Below are 25,686 nucleotides of genomic sequence, written 5' to 3' on the forward strand. Positions count from 1 at the left end.
GGGCAACTATGACACGGAAGGACCCTCAAAGCCTCAACAAGCTCATCCTCTGAAAGGGGCTCACCCAAAACTGTGCGCATACGATCTGTGACCCTCCTCTGCACATGGGCGCACGCAGTCTGTCTGCAAGCATCACGTACCTCCGTGGCTGGCTCCGCTAAAAGTAGGTCTCTATAGAACTCAGTGGCAATGGCTCTAATCTCCCTGGGCTCAGTGGCTAACGATCCGTCCTGCCTCTTGAGCTGGCGTACTCCTGCTCGAGCATGCGGGGTCCGGTGATCTCAAAAAAACTCCCCAGTCACTCTATCACCAAGCTGCGTCCACTGAGAGGCCTGGCGATGATAGTAGAACTCATGTCTCTGCTCCTCTGCCTCTCTAACCTCCTGGCGTGCCTGGCTCAGCTGGGATGCCACCCACTCACATGTAGGTAGCTGCTCCTGAAGACGCTGGAGCGAAGCAAGGCTATGTCTCAAGCGACGCTCCCGCTCTCGTGTCTCTCCCAGCCGTGTCAAGGCTGTAGCATGCAAAAAAGAGCTGAGCTCAATGAGTCCCTGGGCACACTGGCCTGCTGCATCCAGGTTAGAGCTCTTGCTATCATGCCATATCCTCTCAATGTCCTCAGAAAGACTGGGATCTGTAAGTATCCTCTTTGGGATCCTCAACTTCAAGCTGGTCTCCCGTGTCCTCTCCTCAAGTGTCAAAATAACTGGCGCATGGTCTGAAAAAGAGGTGCCAGCGAGAATGCCAACGGAGCCACCACGCTTCCCGAACCTGTTGCCCACATAGAAGCGATCAATCCGTGATAGATTAGTCCCTCCCTGCCGGCGATCCGACCGAGAAAAACTAAGACTGTCTTGAGAACGGGAGAAAGCCTCATGCTGCCATGCATCAGTGATCCGCAGTGTCATACAAAATCGCTCCCAAGCTGCAAGCTCCGTGCTGTGCACTGTAACATGACTGCCTCCCACCCTATCGGCCGGGTCCTCAAGCATGTTGAAATCTCCCCCAACACACCAATGTGCGGCCTCGGGCAATGCATCTGTAACAAGGGTCCAGAACTCTGCTCTGGCACTAGCATGGTTGGGCGCATAGACATTGAGCACTCCAAAGTGCTCATCGTGCATCCTCGGAATAACATACTGTGCTCTACCAAGCACAATGACCCCGCGATCCACAATGGCCTGTCGCCATACATCCGCAATGACCATACATACTCCTCCCTGCCCACCCAAGGGGCCAAAAGCTGCAGACCAAAATGTGTCCCATCTACCAGGCATCACCGAACCATATCTTCGAATCCTGCTCTCACTCAAATGGTGCTCCTGCATCATCAAAATATCAATACTGCCCCCAACCAGGCATCTCTGAAGCTCCTGCCTCAAGCAACCACGATAATGTACATAGTGTGCGTCGCCAAGGCCCTGTACATTCCATGAGATGAGCCTCATGGATGACCTGCTGAAGTGGAGGCTGTCTCAGCCATAAGGCGGGCCTTCGCAAGCGGCTTGGATGGAGAGTAATCCCCATCCAAGCGGCTACGAATCTGCCCACCCGGTGTGTTGCAAGAGTCTCGGACCAGGCGCCAGTGGCTGTGTCCCATAGCGACTGCCTCCCGCTCGGAGAGAGAAACCTCATGTATGCATACATAGCCAGGGTCTCGTGCTAGGTCTGCCACTATGCGAACCACCAAATGTCGAATCCCGGAGGCATCCGCACTCCCGGTATCAAAGAAATGTGCCAACTCCCAGAGTTGGCCTATCACGTCTGTCATCTCCAAATCGCTCACATGGTGAGAAAACTCAACTGCATGAGTCTTCAAAATACTAAGAGCGAGATCCAGAGTCCACTCTCGGTCGCTAGTGCCGCAAAGAGGGAAGGAGAAGGCCACCGCTGAATCAAGTGCCTCCTCCCCTCGGGCCGGAGGTATCACCACATGAACTCTGATGGGTGCTGGCTCATGGGGGCCCTCCGCTCCAAAAAGGCGTGTGGAGGAGTAGTCGAAAGCCTCCGAGCGCTGTCTAGTGTCGAGACTACTCAGCCGACTGCGGATAGAGGATATCCGTGAAGCACGAATCGGCATGGTAGGTCTCCTCTGCGGTGCTCGAGCAAGGTCGGTGCTCAGTGCCCGCCGGACTGCAGGTGAGCGCCAGGGTACGGCCAATGCCTCCCGGGGAGCTGAGGCGAGCGGAGGGGGAGAAGGGGAGGGGGAGCTGAGGCGAGCGGAGGGGGAAGGAGCCGCTGAAAAAGCGGGAGCGGGAACGGGAGGAGGCGAAGGTGGAAGCGAGGCGGGAGGGGGAGGTGGGGGCGAAGGGGGGGGGTGCTGGCATCTCCTGATCCTCAGTCTGCGCTGGGGTCTCCTCCTGGAGGGGAGCAAAGCTGTTCCTCACTGGAACCCAGTGATGCTGAGGCTGTGATTGCTGCTGCGTCGGTCTGTGGGCATGCTGCTGTGGCTGTCTCCCTCTACGGCGCCCCTGTCCAGGCTGCCAATCCGAGGTCTCTATGGGCTGAGCAGGTGTCCCGGAGGCTGCCTGCCGAGCCGCATCTGTGGGCGGGCCATCGGGGGTCTGCTGCTGCGGGTGAAGGTCGGGGTCTCCTGCGAGGGCAGGCCTTGGCCAGGTGGCCGACCTGCCTGCATATAAAACACTGGTTCGGGAGCCCCAAAAACTCCACTCTCTGATCAATCCATCCCCCCCCTATCCTAGGCAACTGAATGACCTTCGGAAGGGAGGAGATGTCAGGAACCAAAACTCTGACCGAAGGCAGGCCAGCTGCTCTACCCACCACTGAAGCTGCTGTGGGGCCAGTCTCAAGCACCAAGCCCACCGATGATCCTATCCTAGAAAGGAGCGGGAGGTACTCGCGGCGGCGAAGTCCAGGAAAGCAAACTGTAACATGGAATAGGCGCTCTCCCTGCTCGGCCGCTGCTGGGTTGAAACCATGCTGCCAAGGTCTGAAGAAGGCCCGAGCGCCCCTAATGTCAAGGGGACTCATGGCTAGGACCTGGGTCACGCTCTGGGCTGTCTCGAACTCAATCTGGTAGTGTCCGCGGCCCAGTAACTGAACGTCCAGGATCTTGCCCACATCTGCAAGGAGGCGGGCCTGGAGAAGATCCCGGATCTCCCCTTTGCTGGGGCGAGTGCCAACTATACGGCAGATGGTGGAATGTGCCTGGAGGCGTTCCACCTCTGCGGCGAGGCTCGCTTCCTCTTCTGGCGAAAGAGAAAGCTTGATGGGGGTATCCTCAGGGGCGGGCGAGGGGGCTGCGGAAGAGTCCCTCTGGGAGGAACCTCCATCAGAGTCTGAAGCTGAGTCGAGGGCGAAGCGATAAACGGGGGGTCCTGCAAGAGCCAAGCTGCATGAAAAGCGGAGTGGGGAGGGGAAGAGAGGGAAGGGCGGAAAAACAAAGGGGGGTGTCATGATCCTGTGAAAATGGAACAGCACAAGTGTGGGCATGGTGGTTGGTGAGCAAGATAAATATTAAATGATTCATATTTGGGGTGCCTGGACAAATGGTATGATGTGTGGACATCCTCAAGTGTGAAGGGGGACCAAGGCATTAATATTTTTAATGTTTGAACCTTGGGGTGGCCCCTAGGCATAAGTGACCTTTAATAAGTTTAATAAACTTATTAAAGGGCCCCTAGGATATTTTTGGAGAGAGGGGCAACTCCACTTTTGGTACACGCCTCTCTCATCTTTCTCTCTCTCTTGCTTTTGGGGGAAACGTGCAAGCTACATGCATTGAGGAGGGAAACATGAGTCGACTGGCTGCTGGTTTCCATACAAACAGTGGGATACTGCTGACCTGTACGGACAGGTACAGGCAGGTACAGTTCTGTTCAGTCCTGAACAGTAGCAGGCGGCGCATTTCCAACTGCAGGCGGTGTTTTATCAGAGCATAGTTGGTGCATCAGTTAGGTGGTTGCTGGGAGGAAAGTACAGACAGTCTTTGGCAAGTACGGACTGGTATGATCAGTCCCTTTGGTGCAGAACCATGCATTGAATTGGTAAGCTCTGAACTTGTCCATCTTTCTTTCTTTCCACTGGCTTATGTCTGCTGCAGAGTTGTGTCATCTGGCCCCTTGTGAGAGGAGGGGTATGGCAGTTTGAAGGGTGGAAACAGAGGCTGGACAGTGGATGTATATTTGAACTGAGTTGTGGAACCATGTTCATGGAATATGCCAGATGTGTGCTCAAGGCTGCCCTGCTGAATTGTCTTGGTTGATCAGAGGGAAGCACAGTGTGTTGCTTTTGTGGGACAGATCTGTGTGTGAATCCTCTGTGCTAAGAGGTCTTGAGGGCTGCCAGATTGGACATACAGGTTTATTCTCCTGGCTGGCTTTGTTGTACTCAGTTTTACATCTCATTGAATTTGAATAAAGAAATACCAAAAGGGGCGCCAAGCTTTGGGGCCAACAGGTGTCGATTTCATTTCAGTTTTGGGGCATTCTAGCTCCAGTTAATTTTGTTATTTATTTGGACTACAAGTCCTCTCTTGAGAGAAATGAATCTGAGGACATTCTTGTAGGAGAACAGGCTGCAGATGATGAACAATATGAGGATGTAACACAGCTAGAAGATATGCCTAGTAAAGAGGAAGATGATGCTCAGTTTAAAAATCGTTTGGCAGGTGTAATGGATGTGTTTATGCAGCTCACACAAAGTGAGAAGTTTGCTGAATTTATGAGATCCCGTTCTGAGCCTGAAAAGAAGAAGAAGAAGATGCGTTCTAAGAACCTACCTCAGGGTCATAGTGGTGCCTTCCCACAGGATCCATCTTTTGGACAGTTTCCGAACATGCAACATACTTTTGGTGCCAACTCACAGAGTTCCTTTTTCGGACAGCCATCTATTCCTCAGCAGTCTATGCATCCAGGTTATTTTGGTGGTGGCTTTGTGTTCCAATCCATGACTGGGGGTTATTCTCAGGGAGGCATGGTTATGCCACGGACTTTTGGAGCTAATTTTCAGCCTGGTATGCAAGGGAATATGTATGGTGGTATGCAGTCCGGAATGCAAGGAAACATGTTTGGGGGCATGCAACCTGGAATGCAAGGAAATATGTATGGGGGCATGCAGCCCGGTATGCATAGTGGTATGTTTGGAAACATGGCTGGAATGTATGGCATGCCAGGTGTGGGAATTGGTAATGTTGACCCTATGATGGGCATGAAAGCTGGGGGTAGCAATCTTGTGAAGCCACTTCCTTATGATAATCTAACGCCTATGGGTAAGGCAAAGGATTATAAGGAAGGGGGAGCTGCTGTGAAATTTAAAGGCACTTACCTTTTTACAGCAGTTTGATGCTGCTTTTTCTGGTGGTAATTACACGGAGTCTTCTAAGGTGAGAAAAGCTGCGACTTTTCTCAAAGGCAATGCATTGCAGTGGTGGTCTACTCTTCTTTTGCAGGGCATAGCACCATCTACTTGGGTACAGTTTAAACAGGTGTTCTCTTCCGTATGGCTCACATCTACTTTTGAGGTCGATGTAATGACAGCATGGCACAAGTTGGATGCATCAAAGTGTGAAAATCTTGAAGATTATAATAAGAAGTTTTGGGAAGCTTTACTCCCAGTTACTTCTTATCGTGCAGTGCCTTTGTCTGAGCAGGTGGAGAAGTATTGTTGTGGGCTGCCCAAGGAAGTGCGTGACTATTGCATAAAGACTCGAGTAACAAATATGTCACAGATGATAGAGAATGCTATGACAGTAAATGCGTTACTCACTGGAGTCTCATCTGGATTTAAAGGCAGTAAGAACTCAAGCAAGAAATCTGAAAAGTCATGGCATGCTTCGCGTGATGCAAAAGGGTCTACAGAGAAGCGGTATAAGAAGTTACCAATGCCCAAGAGAACTCCTGAGGAGAGACAGGCTTTGATGGATGCTCGGAAATGTTTTTACTGTACAAAGGAGGGACATATGTCTTTTAATTGTCCTAAGAGAAAGTCCCAAAAGGACTCTGACACCAAAGGAGAGCCCAAGTCAAAGAAACCAAAACCTTCTGCAGGGTTAGTTCCTGATCTTGTTGGGGAACAGCCAGGTGGTGAAGAGACTGAGTTGTGCAGGGCATGGAGCAAAGTGCGAGATCAAAATGCCTTGATTTTCTTTGACACAGGTGCTAGAGCCAACTTTATTTCACCGGATTTGGCTGGCCGATTGGGGATCCGTGCAGAGGAGATGGGGCCTTTATATGAGGCTAACATGGCTTGTCCTGGGTATGCAGAACCCGTCACTCCTATTATTGGGAAGCGCAGGCTTCATTTGCAGGGTTATGTGGACAGCGAGGAGTTTTTCATCATGCCACTTGATGGCTGTGATGTTTTGTTGGGAATGCCATGGTGCCACAGAGTACATGCGGTGGTGGATACATATAATAGGAAGATTACTTTGACTCATAGAGGGAAAGAACATGTTTTGGATGTAAAGCTAAAAGGGGAATCTGTTCCTATTGTATCAGCTTCGGCAATTTCATTAGTAATGAAAAAGCATCTTTCTGCGTACTTGATTTATGTAAAGGATGTAAAAGATGATGAGTCTAAGTCTAATTTGTCTACGTTAGATAAGGACAGGACTGATTTCTTATGTGGGTTCCAAGATTGTTTTTCCGAGTCATTGCCAGGAGAACTTCCTCCGGAGAGGCCAGAAGATCATGCCATTGATCTAATTCCGGGTAGTACTCCACCAAATAGACCGCCGTACCATGTTAGGGCAGCCCAACAAGAAGAAATTATGAGTCAGGTACAGGAGCTCTTGAATAAAGAGTTGATACAGCCTAGCTCATCACCCTTTTGCTCACCTGTACTCTTAGTGCAAAAGAAAGATGGTTCTTGGCGCATGTGTATTGATTACAGGGCGCTGAACAAGAATACCATCAAGAATCGATTTCCCATTCCGAGGATCGATGACATTTTGGACCACTTACAAGGCTCCACAGTCTTTAGTCGGATTGACTTGAAAAGCGGGTATCATCAGATACGTATTAGATCCGAGGATGTGCATAAGACAGCATTTCGAACCACTTTTGGGTTATATGAGTTCTTGGTTATGCCCTTTGGTTTCGAACCACTTTTGGGTTATATGAGTTCTTGGTTATGCCCTTTGGTTTGACAAATGCACCTGCCACATTTAACAGAATGATGGACAGGATTTTCCAGCCTCATAGAGCGTTTGTGGGCACATTCTTTGATGATATGATTGTGCATTCACACACTGAGGAGGAGCATAGAAGGCATTTGGCCATTGTGTTTGATGAACTCCGGAACCATAGGCTGGTCATTAATGGCAAGAAGAGTGAGTTTTTCTTGCAAGAGATACACTTCTTGGGGCATATTGTGTCTAAGCATGGAGTCCGTATGGATCCATTGAAGGTGGAAGCAATTCTTAATTGGCCAGATTTGAGGACCGTGCATGATGTACGCAGCTTTTTGGGATTGTGTTCCTATTACAGATGGTACATACGGTATTTTGCTGAAATTGCTTCGTCCCTTCATGCCTTAACAAAGAAGGCAACTCCGTTTAGATGGGCTGATCAGGAAATTACAGCCTTTAAAAAGCTTAAAGAAAAGCTTACTTCGGATCTAGTATTGGTATTACCGGACCTCCGAAAGGCTTTTGTTGTCCAGTGTGATGCATGTGGAAACAGCATTGGGGCAGTTCTCATGCAGGAAGGACATGTGATAGCCTATGAGAGTCGAATATTGCAGGATGCCGAGAAGCATTTACAGGTTTATGAGAAAGAGATGTTGGGTGTAATTCATGCTCTTTCTACATGGAAACACTATTTGCTTGGGGCTGATTTCACTGTGCAGACAGATCATCAGACCTTGCGTTATTTCCTCACGCAAACTAAGCTTTCTGAGAAGCATATGCGATGGGCTAACTTTTTGTCTATGTTCCATTTCCAGATTGTGCATGTGGAAGGCAAAAAGAATGTTGTGGCTGATACTTTGTCACGCAAGCCACAGGTCTCAGCAGTTTCACTTGCTTATCATCATGAGCTTGATGAAATGAAAGAGCAGTATGCCCATGATGAGGACTTCGAAAGGTTGTATGATCAGATGTCTGAGGGTCAGCGGCATGATCATTATACTCTTAGAGATGGGTTTTTGTTGATGCATGGTAAATTGTGTGTTACCAGGCAATTGAGACTCAAGGTTATGATTGAAAGTCATGCCCCACCGTATGCAGGTCATAGAGGTATTGACGCCACGGTAAAAGCAGTGGAGACTTTCTTTTATTGGCCAACTTTGAGAAGAGATGTTGATGCTTTTGTTAGGCAATGCATCGTATGTCAGAAGGTAAAGTTTGACCGTCAAAAGACACCAGGGTTATTACAGCCCCTTTACCTATTCTAGATAGACCTTGGGAGAGCATTGCCATGGATTTTATATTTGATCTTTCACGGACACAAACGGGCAATGATGGCATTTGGACTATCATATGCAGGTTCAATAAGCAGGCTCATTTCATTCCCGTGTGTAAGACGATCAAACTTGATCATATGGTGCAGTTGTTCATGGCGAACATCTTCAAGTATCATGGCTTGCCTTCGTCTATCATTAGTGACCGTGATCCACGGATGACGAGTTTGTTCTGGAGAGGGTTGTTTGATAACATGGGTACAACTCTCAAGTTTTCATCTTCATTTCATCCACAAACAGATGGTCAATCGGAAGAGGCTAATTCTACAGTGTTAGATCTTCTCAAGTGTTATGTGACAGAGCACAAGCAACAATGGGAAAAGTATCTTCCTTTGGTGGAGTTTGCATATAACAACACCGTTCATACCTCGGCGGGCAAGGCGCCTTTTGAGATTGTGGAAGGAGGGAAGAAGGTACCACCCATTTTGCACACAAAGGATAAGATCTTTCAGGTTGATCAATATGTGGAGAATATGGATGAAGCTTATCGGAGAGTTAAGTTGGCACTCCAGAAAACTCAGCAAAAGCAAAAGAAAGCAGCAGACCGTCACAGACGTGCTTTAGAGTTTGCATTGGGTGATTGGGTTCTTTTGCGCTTTGAAAAAGCTAGGCTCAAGAAGATGAAGGGTAAAGAGCGCTTATTCCCTAAGTTGAGCATGCGCTATTATGGACCTTTTCAAGTATTGGAAAAGATTGGTGAGGTGGCCTATCGCTTGAAGCTACCAGATCACTGGAGGATTCACAATGCATTTCATGTGAGTCTCCTTAGACCTTTCCATGGGGATGTGCCTGAGGATGTATCAGATGAGGCTCAGCCGGAAGTTGAGGAACTTGATGAGGTTCTTATTCCAGAGCAGATACTAGCACATAAGGAAAGAAAGGTACGAGGTAAAGTTTCCCGTTGCTATCTTGTGAAGTTCAAGAACTATTCACCGATGGATGCGAAGTGGATGGAGGAAGGTGACTTAACAGATTCACCTCAGGTCTTGCAGCTTTATCTCGATGCCTTTGAGTTGGAGCCGACTCTTGTTACGGCTCATTCAGGTTCAGCAGAGCATGGGTCTGGAGCATTGCCTGATGCTCAAGAGGGGGGTAGCACCTCCACTCCCTTGATACAAACAGGCTCAGATGACATCTAGAGGTCGCTCGGTGCAGTTTCTGTCTCACCCGAAGGTACTGATGGCTGACAGTACATCTGTTTATGGGACTTCTATGATATATGTGTACTAGTCACATTGGATGTTGTGGTTGTGTATGGTTCACAGTGGTATACAACTTGGACTATTACTACGCCATTAGTTTGCAGTGAATGTTGTTACATATGCATGGCTTAGAGAGATTGGGACGCTGATCTTGCCATATTGTATATTTCACTTTGGATATTTTGCTATATCACCAGATTGCAATCGAGGACGCTTGCCATTTTTCAAGAGGGGGGTATGTCATGACCCTGTGAAAACGGAACAACACAAGTGTGGGCATGGTGGTTGGTGAGCAAGATAAATATTAAATGATTCATATTTGGGGTGCCCGGACAAATGGTATGATGTGTGGACATCCTCAAGTGTGAAGGGGGACCAAGGACATTAATATTTTTAATGTTTGAACCTTGGGGTGGCCCCTAGGCATAAGTGACCTTTAATAAGTTTAATAAACTTATTAAAGGGCCCCTAGGATATTTTTGGAGAGAGGGGCAACTCCACTTTTGGTACACGCCTCTCTCATCTTTCTCTCTCTCTTGCTTTTGGGGGAAACGTGCAAGCTACATGCGTTGAGGAGGAGGGAAACATGAGTCGACTGGCTGCTGGTTTCCGTACAGAACAGGCCGTACAGACCCTGGCTGTACAGTCCACGTGGCTGCTGTACGACTGCAGGTACAGGTTCAGGCGGTGCTGGCAGGAACAGACAGCAGGCGGCTGCTGTGCAGGTGCTGACTTGTACGGTACAGGCGGCTCTGCAGACCTGTACGGACAGGTACAGGCGACAAGGAAACCTCTGTCCAGGTGGTACAGTTGGATACAGTGCAGACCCGTACAGCTGGTACAGGCGGAGGTGCATCATACAGGCAGCAGCTGCAGGCGCAGAGACTGTACGGACTGGTACAGTGGGATACTGCTGACCTGTACGGACAGGTACAGGCAGGTACAGTTCTGTTCAGTCCTGAACAGTAGCAGGCGGCGCATTTCCAACTGCAGGCGGTGTTTTATCAGAGCATAGTTGGTGCATTAGTTAGGTGGTTGCTAGGAGGAAAGTACAGACAGTCTTTGGCAAGTACGGACTGGTACGATCAGTCCCTTTGGTGCAGAACCACGCATTGAATTGGTAAGCTCTGAACTTGTCCATCTTTCTTTCTTTCCACTGGCTTATGTCTGCTGCTGCAGAGTTGTGTCATCTGGCCCCTTGTGAGAGGAGGGGTATGGCAGTTTGAAGGGTGGAAATAGAGGCTGGACAGTGGATGTATATTTGAACTGAGTTGTGGAACCATGTTCATGGAATATGCCAGATGTGTGCTCAAGGCTGCCCTGCTGAATTGTCTTGGTTGATCAGAGGGAAGCACAGTGTGTTGCTTTTGTGGGACACAGATCTGTGTGTGAATCCTCTGTGGTAAGAGGTCTTGAGGGCTGCCAGATTGGACATACAGGTTTATTCTCCTGGCTGGCTTTGTTGTACTTAGTTTTACATCTCATTGAATTTGAATAAAGAAATACCAAAAGGGGCGCCAAGCTTTGGGGCCAACAGGTGTCGATTTCATTTCAGTTTTGGGGCATTCTAGCTCCAGTTAATTTTGTTATTTATTTGGACTACAAGTGGAAGGGTGACTGCTAGTCTACCGCACTTTGGTTTCTACTAGAGGCCGGTTTCAGGGGGGGGGGAGGAAGATAGAGGGGAAGGGGCGGAAGAGAGAGGGGGGCGGAAAAAACGAGAAGGGGATGGGCGGAAGGTAGAGGTGGAGAAAAGAAAAAAAAGAAAAAAAAAGGGGGGCAGCGGGGAACGAAAGGGGGGGCGGGGAAAACGCGAAAGGGGGGGTAGGGCGGGGGCAGGCAGGGGGGGCGGGAGGCGTAGGAGGGGGGGAGCGGGGGCGCGAAGGAGACGGGCCGGCGGGTAGGGGGCGACGGGCGCGAAAGGGGAGGACGGGGGGCGCGAGAAACACAGGGGCGCGGAGGGGGGGTGCGAGCAGGCGGGGAGAGGCTAAGTCACGAGGGCGGGGAGGAAGTGTGCGAGCAGGCGGGCTCAAGCAGGGTGAGGGGCGAAGGCTCAGCGAGCAGGGTGCATATGCTGTGGTGCCACAAAGACAAGCTTTTGGGACTTTGAGTCGAGCTTCCCCCTCTGCTTCTTTGAAATGTGAACATATGCATTGCTAATAAACACACGGAAATGGGAGACATCAGGTTTCCTACCAAAATATGCCTCAAAGGGAGTCACGTTTGGTACTGAAGTCGTCGAAGAACGGTTGACGATATGGACAACCGTAGCCACAGCCTCTCCCCAAAGTGGACGAGGAAGATCATGATGCTCCAGCATCGTCCTCGCCATCTCCACCACAGTCTTGTTCTTACGTTCAACTACTCCATTCTCTAACAGCGAACTTGTATTGGCCAGCTCCCGCTTGATGCCATGTTTAGCACAAAATCTCACGAAACAATTGGAAGAAAATTCTCCTCCTTTGTCAATCCGAAGAGTCTTAATCTGCAAGCCAGACTCTTTCACAACCATCACATGATGCCACTCCTTGAACTGAGCAAAAGCTTGGTCCTTCTGTGAAAGGAAATAAACCCATGTGAATCTGGAACAATCATCAAGAAGCAGCATAAATTACAAAGAACCTCCCAAGGATGCTGTCTGCATAGGTCCACACAAGTCAGTGTGTGGACCAATGCTGTCTACATAGGTCCACACAAGTCAGTGTGTACCAACTCCAAAGGTTTCGAAGCCCGCCTGGAAGCCTGCTTCGGAAAAGATTCCCTATGCTGCTTACCACGAATGCAAGAACTACAACGTCCTTGCCTGTTGCCAACGTCTGGTAAGCCAACCACCATTTGGTCTCGGAAAGCTCGCCGTAGCGCATCCACATTCAAGTGGCCAAACCGAAAGTGCCACAAATCACCAATCTGAGAACGTGTCAAAGAGGAGAGTGCGGAGAGTTTGTATATAGCATTCTCCACGTAAACAACCTGGCCAGTCTCGTGGTCCTGTAGAGCAACAGAATGCTCCTCAAACTCCACCCGGAAGCTAGTCTTGCACACCTCATGCACTGACAACAGATGAAAACCAAGTGCGGGGATATAAAGAACACGAGAGGAATGCTTCCCCCGTCTGCCATCGGGAATGATCTCCATCCGGCCCTCACTGTGTATCGGTATGGTGGAATTGTCGCCAATGAAAATGCAACCTGACTGCTGTTTCAGATCCTGAAAGAAGTCACGGGAAGGAGTCATGTGCCTAGAAGCACCACTATCAAGAATCCATTCCCGAGATCCTTTGTGGTGAAGCCAACTGCCTCCTCGCTCGAAGAAGATGAAGCATCCGTGTCCAACATGTCCAAGTGCACAAAGGCTGGAGTCTTTGTAGCTGAAGCTGAAGAATTAGCACTCTTCCTAGTCCGCTTGGGACACTTCCTTCAATAGTGGCCTTTCTTGCCACAATCATTACAGATCCTCTCGGCCTACGTTTCTCTTGGTCTGAATCAGGCTTCTTCTCAGAAGACTTCTTCGATGAAGCCTTCCCTTTGCCCTTCTTGTTGTTATTATGGCCTTTCGACCGTTGGCCAGTTAAGGCCTCAGAACGTCCGCCCTGTGGAGGGTTCGTGAATCGCTCTTCTTGGTCCAAGACCATGGGCACAAGCTCCTCCCATGTGATGGTGCTGAGCCTGCCCACTGTTGATCAACGAAGAGTAAAAGGCTGAGTACTGAGAGGGCAAATGTGACAGCAACGTTATGGCCATATCCTCTGATGATATTTCTTTCCTTGCCTGGAGAACTTCCTGTTGAAGAGCCTGTAGCTTGTTGATGTGCTCCTGCATCGTCGACGACTTTGCAGGATTCATCACCCGCATCTGACTTCCAAGGAGATTCTCTTCATGGGTGATACCCTGTTGTAGAGAGAAGCCAAATGCTGCCAAATACCTCTGGCCAGCGTCATATGCTTTATATGATTGATTACCTGTGGTGTGCAATTGAGGAAGATGAAAGAACGGACTTTGGCATTGACACGATCCCATAACTGTGCCTGTGCCTCTCGTTCCTTCCGAATAGACGGTAACTCCCCTTCCTCTAACTCCGGCCGTGGAACCCCAACAACAATGAAATCAGCCAAGTCATAGGACTCCAAAACAGATTCCATCATTACCTTCCATATGCCGTAGTTGTTCCTGTCCAATTGGCGGTCCACCGGGAACGTGGGGAGTGTCGGGATCTTCACGTGCTTCTCAGCCATCTCAAGGGTTCACAAGGTCTTGTGAAGGGAGGGTGGGTGGGAAAAAAGAAGAAGAGGAGGCTGCAAATAGAATGCAAGGTGGCTGTCCAACGGTGATGGCCGCCTTCTACCCGATCTCCAAGTCCTGTACAGCCCAAAACAGTCTCCAATCAGCACCTAAATCAGCAAACCCTCGACGTCCCACTGTCTCCAAGCTTCAAGCCACCTGGGGATCTGATACCATGTCAGAATGCACAATGGAAATGAAGACAACTGCTGTAGAGAGCAATACACAGATGCAAGAGAGAGAAGATAGTGTAACTCTGCTATATATACACCAAGAAATCCCGGAGTGCTCAATTACAAGTGTGGGGGGCAGGGGGCCATTTTATATGGCCCCAGGCTGCTGGTCGGCCAGCACTAAAACAGCCGATAGCAGCCCAGACGCCCACGACCAACACAGAGTACAATCGACCAGCACAAGGGTAGTCGGCCAGTGCTGGACAGCAGTCGGGTATGCAACCATCAGTCGGCCAGCAAATGGAACAGCCGATAGGTAGTAGACAACCTCCCACACATAGCAAAAAATGGGAAAAAATACAGGGAAGTGAGGAAAAATGGGGAAACACCAAAACTGGGCGGGCACACCCACAACAGAGGCCCTGACATAGTGTACAGTCAGGAGATGACTGCTAACAAAGTAAGCCCAAGACACCGGGTTGGTGAACAAATCTGCTGCATTTTCTACTGAAGGACAATACTCCAAATGCAAATCTCCAGCAAGAACCCGTTTACGAACATAGTGATATTGAATCTCAATGTGTTTCATACGAGTATCAAACACAGGGTTCTTGGCGATGGCGATGCAACTGTGATTGTCACACCAAAGAAGAGTAGATCCGGTAGGAGGAAAGCCAAGTTCTCCCAATAATGTTCGCAGCTAAATCGCCCCATAGGCAGCATAACAAACTGCGCGATACTTCGCCTCTGTAGAGGGAAGCGCCACAATAGGCTGCATTTTACTGCTCCATGAAATGGCTCCCAACCCAGGTGAAAAAACACAACGAGTGGTTGAATGCCGAGTATCCGAATCTCCAGCCCAATCTGAATCAGACCATCCAAGAAGAGTGCACCCTTGGCCATAGAAGATGCCAAAGTCCAAAGCACCACGCAAGTACCGAAGCACCCTGAGAGCACAGTGCCAATGGGGTTGGATGTGAAAGAACTCAATGAGCTGACTGTGAAACAGATGTCCAATCGGGAGTAGGTCAACCATACCAAACAACCGACGAGAACTTGATATTGTCCCAAACCAATCCTTGGAGAAGCATCAAGAAGAGAAAGCTTCTCACTAGTATCCATAGGAGAAGATACTAGTCTACACCCAGTCATTTGAAACCTGTCAAGAATCTCCCGTGTGTACTTCTATTGAGAAAAGAAAATACCCTAAGGGGTTTGCCAAATCTCAAAGCCAAGAAAATAATGCAGAAGGCCAAGATCCTGTTGGGGATGGAGGAAGCTAGCCTGTACATAGAACACACACAAGCTCAAGCATACAGAGAAAACGTGAGAGCTGGAAAGATATACTCGATGAATAATAATAAGAGTACAGTGCATGAGTACTAAAAAGCCTAGGGCTAAGTGCCCAACACACAAGAGTGTGTTCACACGGGAAAAAACCTATGTCCAGCCACAGCTAAAAAGTGCCCGTGAGTAAGCTGGGTTCACACCTGAACTAGCCGGGAGTGGCTAGGTGGACATGACCAACAAACCCCCCCTCAAGTGACCGGTGTGAACGGGTAGTAGGGTGATAAACCTGTGAATACTGCCCTGCACTATGCTCCACAGTAAGAGTGATCAAGAGAGATCACGATGGGTGGCAAGGATGAATTGCAGGGCCAATGGAAAAAGCAAGCACTATATGACGGGGAAGATGAGAAACCCCAAAGTCATTAGTGCTAAAGCTAGAGCACAGTAGTACATAAACGCATCACGTGAAATGCATGTCAAAGATCATGTGTACATCAACTGCATCAAATCAAGAGGCATCGCATAAGCTGCATTAGGAGAAGGTGTGTTATAATATCCTCCAGTAAGGAAAGTAAATATAATACCCCCCTCAAGGTAAGCATCCAAATGCCAAACTCAACTGCATGTAATCCGCATCAATGACAACAAGAGAGCAAAGCATAGCTTTGTAACGGCACCAGTGATAAGCATAAGAAGATGGAGCAGATAACGCATGTGTAAAGGCAACAGGATCCAGAAGTCATGCCTATGAAACATGCAATGTAAGCTGCACGAGGTAAACTCATCAATGGAGGGTCTGATGAAGAAAAAATCAGCAATGGTAGGGCTGATAAAAATAAAAATTCAGCAATGGGGAAAAGCTGAAAATCGGGAGACAAAGTGGGGGCTCAGGGCGGGCATCAGCCAATGTTATGAGAGGATGGGTAAACTCTCAGCGATGCCATGATCAGTGGCATGTATGGCAAGTGTAAAGATGCATAATCCCACAATGAATAATATACATGTGACATGTCAAAACCATGAAAACCCTAATTTCAGCCTTCCTTTCTCAAGTTGAACCATAGGGGAAGCTTTCCCAGGGTTCCCTTCATTCCTCTTGAAGACTTTTGTCGTGAAGGATCGCGATAGATTGAAGATTTCAACACTCCAAACGCTTCCATCGCGAAGACTTTCGTTGTCATCGAATCTACTTGCAATTGGTAAGCTTTGATGCTTAATTATGGAAGCGAGTAGCAGGAGAGAAGATCAGGACTCCCCCCCTCCTGAAAAGAAAAAACCACCCAAATGTGTGGATGCTGGGCTGCCTGCAAATTCTGTAAATGCCTCTCTGATGAGCTGCTTCTGACTGGCCCTTCTTTGCAGCTTCCCTCCAGCATCTACCTGCACCGACCTGCTAGCTTCTTCCTTGCCCACGGGTTCCCGACTTGTCCTGGAGGTCAGAATCACAATATCCTAGGATCATTCTATAGGACTCATTCGGCTCGGTTTTGAACCTTTTTTTTTTGGGGGGGGGGGGGGGGGGGGTGTATTTAGCTAGTTTCTCAACATATATTTACCTTTTGCTTCTAATGCTTCTACTTGACTGATTTGTGTAGCAAAACCTTGTTACGGCTTGCAACGTCACGTATCAAGTTGTTGAAGAACAAGCGAGACATTCAACTCAAGCAAATGAAGAGAGAATTGGCACAACTGCTTCAAACCAATCAAGAGTCAAGTGCTCGCATTCGGGTAAACATCTTTTTTAAAGATAGCTATTTTGATGTTTGGGCTATTTTGTATGTCATCATGCTTAGTCAGTGTGTCACATCATCATACTTGGCTACAGAGTCATGGCATCATGCTTATTCAGCCTTACTAGGTATAAGACTCTAAAAGGAGGGGTGAGGGCTCCCTTCATGGCTGGCTGTTGTAGATTGGAGGTTGCCGGGGGGTTGGGGAAGGAGCCACAGTGAGGGCATGTAATGGCAAGTGATCACGTCCTTGCCTGTAGACAGTGTATGTATGAGGCTCCAGGTGCTTAGAATAACTGCCCTCCGTTCTTGCATATTCTTGGAGCTGCTATGGAGGTGGTTGGAGGTTGTGGATGGGATCGGTCGAGGTATGGTGGACTGACTTTGCTAGAGCTCCTCTCTTGTTTCGGGACAGTGGGCCATGCTGCTGGCTACCGATCATCTCCCAATGGGAATTGCATGACTTAGTTTCCGCCCACGAGGTCCTGCGGGCACCTGGTTGGTCACGGTGAGACGCATATGCTGGCAGGACAAGTGAAATGTCAATCTTGTGTCCTCCTCTTCATAGCGGGGGGAGGGGCTGGTATCCATCAGCCAAGCAACAAAATCCCACATGATGAAGTGCTCGCTTTAGCAGTCCAGGATGAAGAGGTGCAAGATCCTCCTCCAAACCTGGTGTGTTGTGGGGCAATTCATGATGTCACCAGTCTGAAATGGACCCATTTTTTCTTGACAACCTTGTCCTATAGGGTATTATCTCGAAGAGAAAATTATTTTAACAAACTTATTCTAGAGGGATAAGGAAGGCTTGTTGCAGCGGTGGGGAAAGAAAGTTAATAATGCTTTGTAATATGGGAGATTTTTATGTATTAATTTGTAGCAGATCTCTTTAGTTTGGTCCCTTCTTCCAATGGGAATGCCTAAATAATACTCAAGCAACTCTGAACCAAATACCAAACGCAAACGAAAGTTTAGGATTGTGAAGGCTTCCACGAATTAGAATCAGACCCAGACTTCAGGTCAGCCCAGTTCCAAGAAGACTCCGAGGACCAGGCAAAGCCTTTAGAACATTCTGGAGGGCTGGTGCTGTACCTGTGGCCAGACAGACCGTTGGAAAGGGAGCTGCCCTCAAGCACAAAAAAGGCAGCTCACTTGACCGAGATTAGAGGTAATCCTAAGATTGCTTCCGTTCATACCACAACTCTTCATCATACTTCTTGCATGGATTGTAACTTGGCAGTTTTCGGACCCAATGATCTCATACGTGTATGGATCAGTGTTGGGAAAAACTATACACATGCTATTTGATCCAGGTAGCACTCACAAATAAGTTGGTGTAGAAATTGGGAGTGCAGACCTAGCCAAGTGATCATGTCTACCGTTTGAACTTGGCAGTGGGGCATGGATAGGTCTGGGACATATGTGTGACCCAATTGCCTATATCTATCCAGAGTTATTCAAATAGTCCATATTTTTTTGTTGATGAATCTTGATTGGGTAGATATTAATATAGGTAGAGAATTTCATAACCATGACGTCCATGTAAACTGGAAGGACCTTGTCTTTTTTACTGGAAGATCCTCCAGTTTGTCACAAGGGTTTCACCCTCTACTCTTGTAAACTTTGCAAAACTTCATAATATATTACAGAGTTTGTGTTTTGATTATGAAGTGTTTCAATGTGATCCCCTTTCATTGGATGTTACTTCTCATTTTAAATCTAGGAAGTGAGATGTTTGGGAGGCACGTTAGTTAGAAAACATTAAGGCAAAGTTCCGTGATGTTTTTCTTGTAGAGTTACCTCATGGTTTACCGCCCAGTTGGTCGGTTGACCATAGGATTGATTTGATTCGAGGGTCTCAACATGTGAGTATTGCAACCTTGCAGGATGAGCCAATTGGAAGAAGATGAGATTGCTCGATAGTTGTCAGAATATCTTAGAAGGGGACACTTTCGAAGCATAAAAAAGACAGAATGTGGAGGATCTGTGTCAACTATAAAAAGTTAACAAAGGTACAATCAAGAATAGATATCCCCGTGGACGATCTGATAGATAGGCTCCAGGGAGATCCACAGCCCTAAGCCTGATTAAGAACAAAAGTGGTGTCAGGGTTTTTTGTATTTAATATGGTACAAAAAGGTTACTGAATGCTTACATAACTTAGGCCCTTGGTCAGCCCCAAAGGGGTGACCTTTGGCTCCTACATGACTTCTATTGACTTCTATGCTTGATGAATGACTGAATTGCTGAATGTCTATGCTGCAAATAATACCTTTGCTTATATATCATTCTGAGGTTGCTGGTGGTCGGTCAGCTAATGCAGTTGTCGGCCTGCTGTTGGACAAAGTATTCATGTCACCACTTCTTTGGTAGACGTTTGGAATGATGTCATGATCGAATACATGTGGAAGGGCTCCATGGAAGGATTGGTATCTTGGTGTGAGTTCCTGGCATGATTTATGAACTCATGGAAGGGTGGTAACCCTGGTGAGTGACTCTGGACTCATGGAAGGGTGGTTACCCTGGTGAGTACTTTTTGGTCCTGTGTGGACGGCGCCTGTGAACGGGCTAGTTGGATGTACAAGATGTAAGTTGGGAGGTTTCATCCACTATGTTTGTGCACCAGCATATGTATGTGAGTTGCACATGCATGGATGACTTGTTTTTGATGCCTGGACATTGCTTGGTATTTTACCTGTGAATGTCCACGGGCACCGGGGACGCCTGGACAACCCGTGGATACGCTTGTGCACACCTGCTTGGGACTCATATGGTTTCCTTATGTGTTTTGCAGGTGGTAAGTGTGCACACTTAACCTAATTTGTTCATTATTTCATGTTACTAAGGTTTATTGGGTGCAGGGTTCACATTCACTTAAAGTGTGGGCGGACACACTTATAATTTTATAAGTGAGTTCACATTAGGGTGGACTATTTTTAATGAACCAAGGCCAAATATGAGAGATGGGCACCCGGGCACTCCCAAAAAGCTCCACGAGTTGCTATTCTGGGTGTGGGAGGGCCAAAGTGGGCAAGCCCTGACTTGTAGAGCACTCATCTGGAAGTCGTGGGCTGTTAGGAGCTGTTTGGACAGGAAAAACAGCAAGTTTACTCATACGCATGAGCTACAGGTGGAATACATGCGAAGTACAAGGGTCCCAGGGGCTGGCTGGCTGCTATCTTCTCTCTCTATAGGGCAGGCTGATTGCATCTACAGGGCTGCAGGCTGATCGATTTGGTTCCAGAAGTTTGCGCATGGCTGTTGGGACTGTTTTTGGGCTTCTCTGCTGAGAATAGGGCTTGGATGGAGTGAACAGAGCCTCTACAAGAGCTGGCTGATTGTTTTATAAGGGCCATTATTGGCTGATTTTCTAGGTTTGCAGGAGGTTTCTCGCGACGAAACTTGAGCAAACATGTCCCTAGACAAGTACCAGGCCTGGGGATGTTATCTGGTGGTGGCCAGTGAGCCAAAACCATGGCTGGTTACTGTTTTGCAAGTTTGTGACAGCACTTTGTTAGAGGGTTGGTGACCGCTCTATCAAAGTATAGGAGTGGTTGGTGATCACTTTACCCTGGTTGGTGACCGAGGGTGTTCTACAAGAGTGGTTGGTGATCGCTCAACCTTGGTTGGTGACCGAGGGTGTTGCAACAAGAGTGGTTGGTGATCGAGGAGTTGCACGCAATGTGTTTACCTATGTTTTCACAGTTGGATAAATCTGGTGTTGGCTGGATGAGTGTGTACTCTTCGGGCACCCGCATCTTGTACATATAAATACTTCTGTTGGTAATAAAGATACCTCAGGGGGGGGGGGGCTGGCCCAACTTCAGCCCCTAGTGCTGTGTCATGTGCAAGTTGGTTTATGTAATGTTTCACAATGATGGTAATCATGTATATGCCAGGAATGGTTGATGTATGTATGCTGTTTTGGTAGTGAATTGGTTCCGTATACACGTGCCCGTTTGTGACAGTGGTATACACGTGCCCGTTTGTGACAGTGGGATCGTGCCCGTTTGTGACAGTGGGATCCCACTGTCACAAACGGGCACGTGTATACGGAACCAATTCACTACCAAAACAGCACACATACATCAACCATTCCTGGCATATACATGATTACCATCATTGTGAAACATTACATAAGCATATACATCCTGCAAACATAAACCAACTTGCACATGACACAGCACTAGGGGCTGAAGTTGGGCCAGTCCCCCCCGGAGGTATCTTTATTACCAACAGAAGTGTTTATATGTACAAGATGCGGGTGCCCGGAGAGTACACACTCATCCAGCCGACACCAGATTTATCCAACTGTGAAAACATAGATAAACACATTACTTGCAACTCCTCGGTCACCAACCAAGGTCGAGCGGTCACCAACCACTCCTGTTGCAACACCCTCGGTCACCAACCAAGGTTGAGCGATCACCAACCACTCGTGTAGAACACCCTCGGTCACCAACCAGGGTAGAGTGATCACCAATCACTCCTGTACTTTGATAGAGCGGTCACCAACCCTCTAACAAAGTGCTGTCCCAAACCTGCAAAACAGTAACCAGCCATGGTTTTGGCTCACTGGCCATCACCAGATCACATCTCCAGGCCTGGTACTTGTCTAGGGACATGTTTGCTCGAGGTTCATCGCAAGAAACCTCCTACAAACCTGTAAAATCAGCCAATAATGGCCCTTATAACAGTCGGCCAGCTCCTGTAGAGGCTCTGTTCACTCCATCCAAGCCCTATTCTCAGCAGAGAAGCCCAAAAACAGTCCCAACAGCCATGCGCAAACTTCTGGAACCAAATCGAAGCCCTGTAGATGCAGTCGGCCTACCCTGTAGAGAGAGAAAATAGCAGCCGGCCAGCCCCTGGGACCCTTGTACTTCGCATGTATTCCACCTATAGCTCATGCGTATGAGTAAACTTGCTGTTTTTCCTGTCCAAACAGCTCCTAACAACCCACGACTTCCAGATGAGTGCTCTACAAGTCAAGGCTTGCCCACTTTGGCCCTCCCACACCCAGAATAGCAACTCGTGGAGCTTTTTGGGAGTGCCCGGGTGCCCATCTCTCATATTTGGCCTTGGTTCATTAAAAATAGTCCACCCTGATGTGAACTCACTTATAAAATTATAAGTGTGTCCACCCACACTTTACGTGAATGTGAACCCTGCACCCAATAAACCTTAGTAACATGAAATAATGAATAAATTGGGTTAAGTGTGCACACTTACCACTTGCAAAACACATAAGGAAACCATGAGTCCCAAACAGGTGTGCACACGCGTATCCACGGGTTGTCCAGGCGTCCCCGGTGCCCATGGACATTCACAGGCAAAATACCAAGCAATGTCCAGGCATCAAAAACAAGTCATCCATGCATGTGCAACTCACATACATATGCTGGTTACATCTTGTACATCCAACTAGCCCGTTCACAGGCGCCGTCCACACAGGACCAAAAAGTACTCACCAGGGTAACCATCCTTCCATGAGTCCAGAGTCACTCACCAGGGTTACCACCCTTCCATGAGTTCATAAATCATGCCAGGAACTCACACCAGGATACCAATCCTTCCATGGAGTCCTTCCACGTGTATTCAATCATGACATCATTCTAGACGTCTGCCAAAGAAGTGGTGACAATTCATGATATATTCCCTAAAATGCTGCGCTTATCTTCAATGCTAGCCACACTTGATGCCTTGCATGTTGTCGTGTGGCTGCCTGTTGCCTAAGCCACCTGCTCGCTACCGACTGCTTACTGGAGACTCCCGACATGGTACTCATGTCCTCCATGATACTTGTGATGATGTTGATGTTGATGATGGTACTGATGATGCTGATGGTGCTAATACTGATGGTATTGTTGATACTGATGATGGCCTAAATTCTGTCTTGAATGATGGATTAATCAGGGATTTATGATGTTGATGCTGGATATTAGCCATGGCACAAGCATGCGCGTGACATCCCCTCTTGCTAAACTTGATGACAGGGTTGACACTGTCATCCTTCCTCCCTGGGCTACTGACTTCTGACTTTCTACTTTGACTTTGACTTTCACTTTGATATTTTTGTCTGAACACCTTCCACTTTTGATCTCCACCTCCAAGTCTTGCTGAAGAATTGAACATCTGTTCCACTGTTGTCCCCATGCCTGCTATTCCTTTCCCTTAACACAACGGCGGGTGACTCGTCGGAACTGATCATGCCTGTTGTTGCTAGGCCTTTGAAAGTGATCCGAGAGCTTAACGATGTATTGGTTATGAGTACATACCCTCGGGGAATGCTTTTCTCTAGCTTTGCTTGTTTTGCAGACCACTCCATCTGCTACCCTGCTGCATTGTTCCGATGGATCTGTGCACCTCCTTGGGACTATGCTTAGTGACTGAACCTGAATGCTCTGATACCAATGTTGCACGCGCGGAAGCCTTGGTATACTGATCCAGATCCCTAAGCCTGAGCAAACCTATGGAATCGGAGTTGAAACACCAACTCCAAGAATTGTTGCAATCAAGGTTCATCTGTTCCAGTGTGTGCCCATTTGCAACGCTGATCATTTTTGTCAAGAAAAAGGATGGATCTTCTAGACTTTGTGTGGATTATCATGCTCTGAACAAGTTGAGAGTCAAGAGCAAGTTTCCGATGCCTTGGATTGATCATATCCTAGAGAGGCTGAATGGAGCCAAGGTGTTTTTGAAGCTTGACCTAAAAAGTTGATACCATGAGGTATGGATTGTTGGAGGGGATATCCTGCGGAGAGCCTTTTGCACTGAATGGGCCCACTATGAGTTTGTGGTCATGCTATTCGGCCTGATGAATGCCCCGGTGACATTTAACCGCATGAGTGTTACCACGGATTGAAACCAATCCAGACCTATGATAACAAACCCCGGAACACTCAAGACACCGACAAACAGCACAGTACTGACATAGTCTTTAGGACGCAACGGAATAACCATAAACAACATTGAAAAGAACACCACACTGAGCCGGAACGGCCGGCCCCCCATAGGTACCGTTTTATTCCAATGAATAAACTGATATAGACAAACCAAGGTGTGGGTGCATATAGCACCGGATTTTCCACAAAGCTCAGCAAACACTTGTTCAAAGAGACTGGACACCAATCAACACCATAAACCAGTGCAAATCAGCCTCAAACAACAGCCCGGTATAGTGCCAAATCCAACCTTGAAATCCGTGCCAAAATAGACCCCAGAACGGAGCCTCAAATCAGTCCCTGATTCCTTCAAACAGTCCCAGAAAAGCTCTCATGATTGTCTCATATTTCTCCAAGAAACAACCCAAGAAAAGCTCTCAAATCTGTCCACTTGTACGGCCAGCAAGGAGAGAGGAGGAGGGCTGCTGTACTTGCTGTACGGCTGTTGTACGGACAGCACAAGGAGAGACTCCCGCCGGCCAGTGCTCAGCCCACTCACTGCGGTGTACGGTCAACGCAAGGAAAGAGAGAGAGATGTGTTGCTGCAGTAGGCCTGTAGAGAGAGAACAAGGCAGGTCGGCCTGCTGCCACTGTACGGCCTGTAGAGAGAGAGAGAAAAAGCTGTATGATCAGCTTCTGTAAGTGACCAGCAAAGAAGGGAAGAGAGCTTTTTGCTACAGCCGGCCTTTGTGCAATCTTCAAGAGAGAGCAGCCCCTCCTGTGCACATCCCAAAAACAGCCCCTTCCTCCTTGCTTTTTCACGATTCATCCCCTGTAGGTGGATGCGCATGCGCATGCGCCCCGCCCCCCCTCCCCCCCCGCCACCCGCGGAAGGCCCTCCCATGCTTTTATAAAGTTGACTAGCTCTATTTTTGATGTGCTTTACCCCTCTTGGCCAAAAGTGACGACCAGCCCCAAAATAGCTGTGCTTTTCCCCATTTTTGCCAAAAGTGACTGAATAGCCAAAAATATCAACTTATGTGCTTTTTCCCAGCTTGTTGGTCAAGATTCTTCAAGGCGCCTTTCGGTCCACATGCATGTCCAGAAGATGATAACTCCGGCCACACTTTAATGAGGTGTGAACCTGTCGCCTTAAAAATCAAACCAACAAATAAAATCCCTTGTAGTTCAAACTTTGTTGCCATCTTTCAAGCCAAAATATGCGAGTGAATGCTTTAGCTTTGTTTTGTCGAAAATCCCCGTTCGCACCTTGGTTCTGGACAGTGTGAAACACTGTTCAAGATTGGTGAGGGGACCAAATTGGTGACACGGATCCTCCTGGAACGTGGGAACCCTGTTCCTTGTAGTCGGAAAATTTGGAATGCTTGGGAACGTCTTGGAACGTTCCGACTTGTGGAATGACCAGGTGGAACGTTTTGGAACGTTCCGCGACCTACTTATGTGCCGTTCTGGAGCTATGGACAAAAAATGACGGCCACCTTAAAAAAAAAAAACGATTTTGTTGAGTATCGTGCTGTTGTCTCTCTGATTCTATTGAAATGTGCAATGTAAAATAAATGGGTTATTTGGTTGAGTGTGTGAAGATATTGTGTGAATGGTGAGAGCCACATAAAAGAATGTGGAAAAGGGATTGCCACATGGCATAATGATGTGTAAAGGAGATTGGGTCAATGGCTATCTATATTAGAAGC

At 48.0% G+C, this 25,686-nt stretch overlaps 1 protein-coding gene across 3 annotated transcripts in view; it reads left to right on the top strand.

Moving 5' to 3' along the window:
* LOC147611874 (uncharacterized) overlaps window positions 1–25,686 on the top strand; it is a 59,861-nt gene that overhangs the window by 20,271 nt on the left and 13,904 nt on the right. The window contains exons 1-2 of one of the 3 annotated variants that reach the window (XM_086783753.1): window positions 16,725–16,798; window positions 16,959–17,091. The exons of 1 other annotated variant lie outside the window; for it this stretch is intronic. In XM_086783753.1, the coding sequence (XP_086639879.1) occupies window positions 17,032–17,091 (60 nt within the window). In that variant the 5' untranslated portion in view covers window positions 16,725–16,798; window positions 16,959–17,031. Of the gene's footprint in view, window positions 1–16,724; window positions 16,799–16,958; window positions 17,092–25,686 lie in introns of those variants that run through there. One more of the 3 variants, XM_086783752.1, reaches the window with a different exon arrangement.

This window comes from Cibotium barometz, chromosome 46 (assembly GCF_041138505.1).
Source record: "Cibotium barometz isolate CiBa-2024 chromosome 46, ASM4113850v1, whole genome shotgun sequence".
Lineage (NCBI taxonomy): Eukaryota > Viridiplantae > Streptophyta > Polypodiopsida > Cyatheales > Cibotiaceae > Cibotium > Cibotium barometz.